Below are 7,704 nucleotides of genomic sequence, written 5' to 3'. Positions count from 1 at the left end.
CCAAGAGTTACTGGAGTCAAGTGTGTGAGTTAGAGGTAGAGACTGTGGCAAGTTGTGCAAGTCTCCCAGGGCAGGTGAAGAGAAGTTTTGATCCAGATGTTGGTTGTACATTTGGAGACCCGAAATTTGAACATGGGGGAAGGGACTACCATGTTCAAGGGCCTGCCTTTGCTCAGCAGCACTTCGGAGCAGGCCAGAGGAGAGGCCGTTTCCTTTGGCCCTTCCAGAACCTGCTGTGGTGATGGGGAATGGGGAGAACCATGTGCGTGGTCCTGCCTTAGCCCCTTCTCGCTTCACCAACTGCACAGAGACTGGCAGCAACAGACGGTAACTTTTCTCAAGTTTTATTGTAAAATCCTCCGAAAAAGAGCATTTACATTGACAATACTTGATGATAATTTGTGAATCGTCTTTATATCAAGTGGTACTGCAGTTACACGGTGTGTTCAATACTGTGCAATACGTTAAAGTAAACACAAACTTATTTCAAATGCCAGGTACGGTTACTGTGTTGGTACAAAGTTCTAAAGTTGATGTATTAAAAATAATTTATATATATCGTATAAACAAGGAAAAATTCACATGTATCGTAAGTACAGGAGGCCTTTTGAGAAATACTGGTGATTACAGAAAATAGATTTTGGTGTCTACACAACTGCTCAAAATAATATATCTGCCTTGACGTAAGAGCTCTGAAAGTTTTCTGAGGCGGGGGAGGAGGAGAATCTTAATGGGACAAAGGGTGTGCATGTGACTTCGTATCTTGAGGGCCATTCAGCTACACTATAGCATGAAACACTGTGTGTGTGACCACTGCAGCAACACTCCATGGCCACTTCTGTTTTGAGGCCATCTTACAGGGCCTTCAGAAAGTGTGAGCAGGAGGGGGAACCGTGGGGGGTTGACGGGGCCAGGCCAGAAATGGGGGCTGCCCAGCCACAGGGGCTGCTGTGGGGTCTGGGGTGGTGGCTTATGGACCTGTCGTCCTGCACCTCTGAAGCAGCTGAAGTATCTTAACTGACTCTTAAACGGATGGCAGATGTCACGCTAGGCAGCAGACAAGGGTTTGGATTTAGGGAATTTTCTCTAAAAGAGAAAGCACTTGGGCCCCGTGATCAGCAGAGACTAGTTGAACTTCTTTACAAATGAAGCTCTGATCTTGGCAGGAAGCTGTGTTCACCACTATACCACCAACGACCGCCGTGAAGCTCTGATCTTGGCAGGCGAATGTGGTAACTATGGAAACTCGCTAGGAAGCTCCGATCTTGAAGAGTGTGTCCCCAAAGGGCAGCATTCTCTGATCCTGCCCTGGTGACATGTGGAGAGGCCACCATGCTTAGGGTAGGGGCGAATCAACAGTTAGTGCTTTGTGCAGTGCAGGCTAAGCCTTCTAGAGCCCTCTGGGGCATGGTCCACCTTCTCTAGGGCCACAGGGGAAACAGATGGTCCCATATTGGTCAAGATGAGCTTGGAAAGGGTGTGTGTGTGTGTGCGTGCGTGTGTGCGTGTGTGTGTGTGAATTGTGGGTTTGTCCAAGAAAAACAAAAAGTACAGGTTCAACACTTTGGTGCCGGCTCAGGAAGCCTCACTCTCAGTTTTGGAGGCCAATTCCTGCTCTTCCCATACTTTCTATAATTTCACACACTGTGTTTGGTTTAATCCCCACTGCTTCCTACAGCTCCAGAGAATGTGTGAGACCATGCTTGCTGGGCTCCTGCTGCCGGCTGTGTGGCTGTGCCTAAAGCCTGCAGGCCTGCATAAGATGCTCAAATTCTCAAGTAACTTGTCAGGTAATCTGGTGAAGAGAGAAGCAGGAAGTGGCCTGTGCTGCATGAGGGATTTGGGGTCCTGTAGTCAGACCTCGAGAATAGGCACCATGTATTTTCTCCTTTGAATCTTTTAAGCCGCTCTCTATTCTGTAATCTCTATGATTTTGGACAGAAGCCATGGCAGCTAGTAACTTTGTCAAACAAAACTCCTCTGCCTCTGTGCTCCTCTGGGAGCAAATAGTAGTATGTGGCCCTGGGAGTGACTTCTTACTTGGACTTCCAAAGCTAGCTAGCAGCATGGGCAAAGGCCATTGTGGGGAGCTGGTGTGACAGTAAGGTCAGTTGTCCCTTGAACTGTAGGAGCTGTGGCACAGCACACGTGCAGGAGACCTGAAGCATAGGAGGGGAGCCAGAAAGGCTGAGAGTGAAGTGGAAAGGAGGGAGGTGTGGCTTGGGCCCTCTAAGGGACGAAGCTTGGCCGAGACGTCATGGTCTCTATTCCTGTCTGACAGTTTCTGTTTGACAAAAGTTGACTTCTCTGACACCTGTGAGCTTGCTCTGGTCTTGGTTACCTCGTTTGGAAGGTCTGCGAGCTAGGGTGTGGAGGTTGTGATTCTGGGCGGCCAAGGGCTGTGTCCCAGTGGGTTCTGACTGCACGTGGAACAGGACCTGGGGTTCTGGGTGGGCAAGGACAGCAAAGGATTTCATGTCATTGTTGTTGGCCCACGTCACCGTCCAGCTTCCTGGGTGGGGGCAGCTGTCAGAGGAGCTGGGTACAGGGAGGAGAAGGTGAGGTAGACCAGTAGTGCACGGGAGGGAGGGCAAGTGGCCTCAGCAATCCAAGGGGCTTGGTTCTGGAGAGAAGGGCCCAGGACAGGGCTGTGGGATTTGGTGATGAGGGTGGTTCAGCATCCACGGTGTCTGAATGAAACACACAGTGAGAAATGAATTGATGATGTTGCAGCCCCTGGTAGAAAAATACAGCCAGAATGGATCTGTTGCACATCTCTGTTCTGGATTCTCCTTTAGTTCACAGGTTATTGGTCAACAGAAAAGAAGGTGTGGCCACACAAAGCCAACTTCAGGCTGCTCTCCTAAATGGAGCCTCAGCAGTTAGGTTCCCTAGGTCAACAGGCAGTTCTCTGCTTTTTTCAGGGTTAAGAGCTGTCCTCGGGAGCCCTCCTTGGAGCTGGGAGCCCTTTTCTGCACAGAGCAGTGGGAAAGACAGCAGGTGGCAGGGGTGAGGTGGGAGGGGGCATGCAGGCGCTGAGCTTCTGTCTCTGTTCATGATGTGTCTAGATTCAAGTTTCTGCATCTTGTGGTTGGGGATTAGTGGTTGGCCCCACCCACACTTCACAGGTCCTTCCAGCTACTTCCAGGGGCTTGGGGAAGGTATAGTGAGATGCTTGAATTGACTGGGAGACCTAGGGAAGAAGCCTGGGCCAGCCCCAGGCAGAGTTTGTTGGGCAGGATTGCTGGGGTGGGGATGGTGGCATTTGCCACACAGCACGTTGTCCACACCCAGGTATCCTGTGCAGATGGTCCGTGCGGCCACCTGCAAGCAGACACTTCCCTCTTACTACTACCACCCGGTAGAAGGCTGGGTAGGCTTTCAGACCCACTGCCTCCATGCAGGGTTTTGCTCACCGGGGCGGAAGGAACACCAGCCCCTCCATTTCAAATCCTTAATATCAGCAAAGGTGTAGGTTATTTGTGAGTTGTTATGAAAAAAAAAATACTATGTTGAATTTTTGTGAAATTAATTTTATTTCAAAATTCAGTAAATTTTGAAATAGTTCATTATGAACGTGTCATTGTTAAGATGAAGTGCTTCTTTAAAGTGAAGTATCGGTTGTTAGGTGATCTTGTGTGTTTGTCAGAGGGCTGCGGCTGGGTCGGCAGCAAGGCTCACCTGCTGTGGTAACTTTTTACACCAGTGACTTTGGGACCGTGTTCCTCTGAGCTTCTGGGGCTGGAAGGGGGGTGGGGGGCAACCTGGCCAGCCTTTCCTCTGCCTCCCACCCAGCAGTTCGGCTTTGCTGTGATGAAAAAGCATTTACTCTCTTTCCTTTGTGAATATGCAGATTGCACTGTTTTCAGGCCTACGAATCCCTGCTCTGATTCAACAGTGTGTGGAATGCTGGCCCCGAGCCCTAAGCTGGCATCTCCAGTTAATTGCACAGTGAGTTAGCCAGAGGCAAAATGCTTTTCAGACACACTTAGAAACAGAAGGAATGAGGCAAAGGAACGGATGCTGCAGTCTCCCAGATCACAAGGCCTGCTGGGATTGGACTGGTCTTTGACTTAGGAACCCATGACCCCGAGGGGCTGATGTTCTGACCTGGTAGGTGGTAGGCTCTTCCTCAGGTAGGCTCAGACTTTCTCTGTCAGGGGTTGCCATCATCTGGAAGATTTTTCCAAAGGGAGAAGTTGGTGAAAGTGGAGAACTGCAGTGATAAATGTGGAAGTCTGGAAGTGAATGTGTCAAGAGATTGGGGCAGGAAGAAGAAAGGGTGAGAGGTGTCACCCATCCATCCCAGCTCTTGGGAAACTGAGTATGCGGCTTTTGAAGTCCATCCTTTCAACCTGTAGCTATAGCTCAAGTACATGTAACGAAATCTAAAGTATGCATGTATATACCTAGGCACACTCTTGGGAGTTGGAGGGGACAGGCGTTGGATGGACCAAGATACGTGAGACAACAGGACTGGCTGATTTCAGGAAATCAAGTTGGGGTCAGGTAGGTTGGGCATTCAGGTGAGTGTGCAAGGGAGCTGTATTTACAGCAAGGCAGGGTCTGTGTCTTCCTTTCCCTGAAAGCAGCCAGTGATCAGAGCGGGAAAAGCATGGCCATGTTGGCGGGTGAAGCGGTCTGCCCTAGGTGAGGTGTCCATGATGAGACCATCTCTTCCAACTTCACGTGACTTGAAAACCAGTCATTCAGGCCAGAAACCATACAAGTGTGTTTTGGTGAATGAGGCGAGGGAGAAGGGGTGTGCCGGGAGCCCCAAAGCTGACATTCTCCAACATGAGCTGTCTTCCCGGGGCCAGCTGGGTTGTACTCCCTCGATGACCCCCTGACAGCCCAGCATTGTCTGAGATATTTGGGAATCATGAAGCATTGGCAGCCCACACCCTCCCGCCACTGGCCCCCCCCTTCCCTCTGCCTTCTGATTGTGGGTTTTTCAGTGTGTATTATTGGGGACAGAAGGGTCCACGTGTAAGAAAAGACTGAAATGTGCTGTGCCGTGATGATGCAATGACGGGCATGCTAGAGCTGAGTGCAAGGGCCACGGGCAGAAAAGAAATTGATTTTTGAAAGGGATCGCCTACAGAAGCCACTTGGACCCCACACGTGTCTTTGTGTTGCACCAGGAGGTCACTCTTCTGTAGGCCGCCCCCGTGGCAAGCCCAGTCTGCTCTGAATCTGGGGAACTGGGCCCGGCTCATAAAACATCCCCGTTCAGTGGTAAAAAGCAGGCACACAGGGTTTGTCCTGGTCTCTTTGCGTCCCGGCCCAGAACAAAGTCTTTGCCACTGTGGTGACTAGATCTGTACTCGGGGTGTCCGTGGTATAGAGGACCGTTATTCCTGGATGATCACTGTTCTTTCTGGGTGTGGGGTGGTGACTCTCAGAGACTTGGCCTAAGGCAGGGACGAACAGAGCGGACCTCGGAGAGCATCTTTCTGCTTACTAGCATTTGAGATTATAAAAAATTATCTTTTAATCAAAATTTCCAAAATAAAGTAAGTGATTTCCCCATCCCCCAAGACGCAAGAAGTCTGGCTGGATCTCCCTCAGGCTTACACCAAGTCACATGGAAAAAAAGCATGAAGCGGCTGCGCAGGAGAAAAGAAAGTCCGGAATGAGGGCAGACGTGGCTCTCATGCCTGGAGCGAAAGCCAGGGCTCGCACTGAGTTTCCAGGCCCGGCTTCGGGGCCACTCCATCGGGGGGAGGTGGGCTGGACCCAGCTGTGACGGACAATGAGTACATGAAGGCAACCGACACAAGTGTCAGCCTGGAAAGCAGGAGCTCTTGGTTCCGCAGCGTTCCCCAGGAAACATGGCGTGTAGCTGGGCACAGAAATGATTCCTTTACACAGCAGCGTGTGTTCTCACCGTAGCTCGAGGCATAAATCATACTTCCCAACGAAAAACCCCAATCTGGTTAGCAGCGCATACCTTATACTAGGAAACTTGCAAGGAGGCCAGTGTTGAACCACAGAGCGGATACAGGTTTTGCTTTTGTCCGTGAAAATGTACAGGGCGCCTGCTTGGGGCTGCGGTGTGAGGACTCGGCGGTGCTTGGTGGCCCGGGGCTCTGCCCCGGGCTCCTTCATACCTCGCCCACCCACACCACTGTGGTCCCCCGCTTTACGCCCGACACCTCACACCGCAGAGCGTTTTGTCTCCCGTTGACGAGAAACAGCGACTCTTGGGCAGGGATGAGCAGGAACTGTCCGAAGAGCCCGCTGTCCCTCACGATCCTGCGGGGCCCTCCCCAAGGCCATGCGGGCCCCGTGGGCGGCTCCTTCAAGTTCTTGAGCATGCCCGTCTTCCCCGTGGACAGCTCCAGGAACAGCAGGTCTGGCTCTGTCTCCAGGGGGGCGTAGATGTAGTACTGATCGCCGTGGGTGAAGGAGTGCTGGAAGGCCACGTCAGAGATGCCCTGGCTTATTTTCAGGCTAGAGAGAGTCTGGATCTCCCCCTGCAGCGTGATCTCCTGCACGTGCAGCTGGGGGCTGGTGGCAGCAGTGCTGACCACAAAGCGCCCGTCGGGGGACACGTGTGGGGTGCCAGTCACGTCCCCATTGGGGCCGAGCACGGAGTCCGTGACGCTGTCGAGCAGCAGCTGGGGGGCGGCAGAAGCGGGGCCATCCTGTTGGCACTGGATGAAGAAGTAGCCGCCCAGGTGGGTGTGGGCCATGGCCTGTGGCACGCAGCCGTGGCTCTGCAGGCTGATGGTCTTGAGCAGCACCAGTGTTTCCAGGTCAACTTTGTGAACTGCGGGCTCAGACTTGTTGAAGATGAAGCCGAACCTGCGAAGGGAAGAACTGAGGTCAGGAGGGGCTCTGTCATTCCTCTAAAGGATTGCATCCATTCTCTTCCCTTTATCCTAATCCTTCAGTGCGCTAACAGCTTCTTAATTAGATGTACCATCCTGCAGGGCCTGGCTTCTTCAGTCATTCATCTACGAGGTGAAAATGAAGGCAGCCGCATTACAAATGCTCCTCGATTTCTGCTCTCATAACACGCACTCATCTCTAGAAATGGTAAAGGAGGAGCATAAAAGTGCCATCAATAGCTTCTCCCTTTGGGATGCCTTCACGTCAGCTCCCCTGAGGCCTGCTGCCAGCTGGGAAGTGGGGGCCTGTGCCTGGAGGGAAAAGAGCCCCCGATCGCCTGCCAGGAGGAGGACGGCAGAGGTGGGCTTGCTGCTACTGTCCTCTGGACTAATCAGATTCTGAGCAGGCCCCGCAAGCCAACTCGCTTCCTCCAGCGCTCCCTCCCCCGGGGGAGAGGAAGGTGGAGGGGCAGCCTCTCCTGTGTCAGTTATGATCCCTGATCCCCTGGGGGAGGAAGCTTGGGCAGTGGGGCTGAGGACAGCTTTTACCTTTGCAGCCAGATGGCCTTGGCGTGGCCTTGCTGCCCTGCCCACTGCAGAGCCCGGTGTGTGGACGGCCTCTTAGAGCCTCTGCCATGAGGAAGAGGGCAGTTCCTTCTGAGGGCTTTTGGGAGGACTGGATCAAAGCTTGAGGGGAAGGGCCCAGCAGGCGGTAGCCGCTCACATCTGGGCTTGGTGAAATTCCCCTCTGGGGGTGGGTGGCAAGCTGCCAGAAGGCCTGACCCCAGGCAGGACTTGGCTTTGACCTGAGAGCCTCTGCCTCAATCGCTGACTGAGAGAGGCCTTTTGGTGCTGTGGATGCCTATGG

At 52.7% G+C, this 7,704-nt stretch overlaps 1 protein-coding gene across 5 annotated transcripts in view; it reads right to left on the bottom strand.

Annotated features, from left to right (window-relative positions):
• Positions 1-378: 378 nt before the first annotated feature.
• The window catches only part of FSTL4 (follistatin like 4), a 585,475-nt gene continuing 578,149 nt past the window's right edge, over positions 379-7,704 (bottom strand). For all 5 annotated transcript variants that reach the window (XM_060636146.3, XM_060636145.3, XM_060636149.3 and 2 more), the window contains one exon: positions 379-6,810. In XM_060636146.3, the coding sequence (XP_060492129.1) occupies positions 6,108-6,810 (703 nt within the window). In that variant the 3' untranslated portion in view covers positions 379-6,107. The remainder of the gene's footprint in view (positions 6,811-7,704) is intronic.

The sequence above is a fragment of the Panthera onca genome, chromosome A1 (genome assembly GCF_046562875.1).
Source record: "Panthera onca isolate mPanOnc1 chromosome A1, mPanOnc1 haplotype 2, whole genome shotgun sequence".
Classification (NCBI taxonomy): Eukaryota; Metazoa; Chordata; class Mammalia; order Carnivora; family Felidae; genus Panthera; species Panthera onca.
Note: the sequence above shows the minus strand (reverse complement) of the source record. Positions and strands in the feature narration are given on the sequence as shown.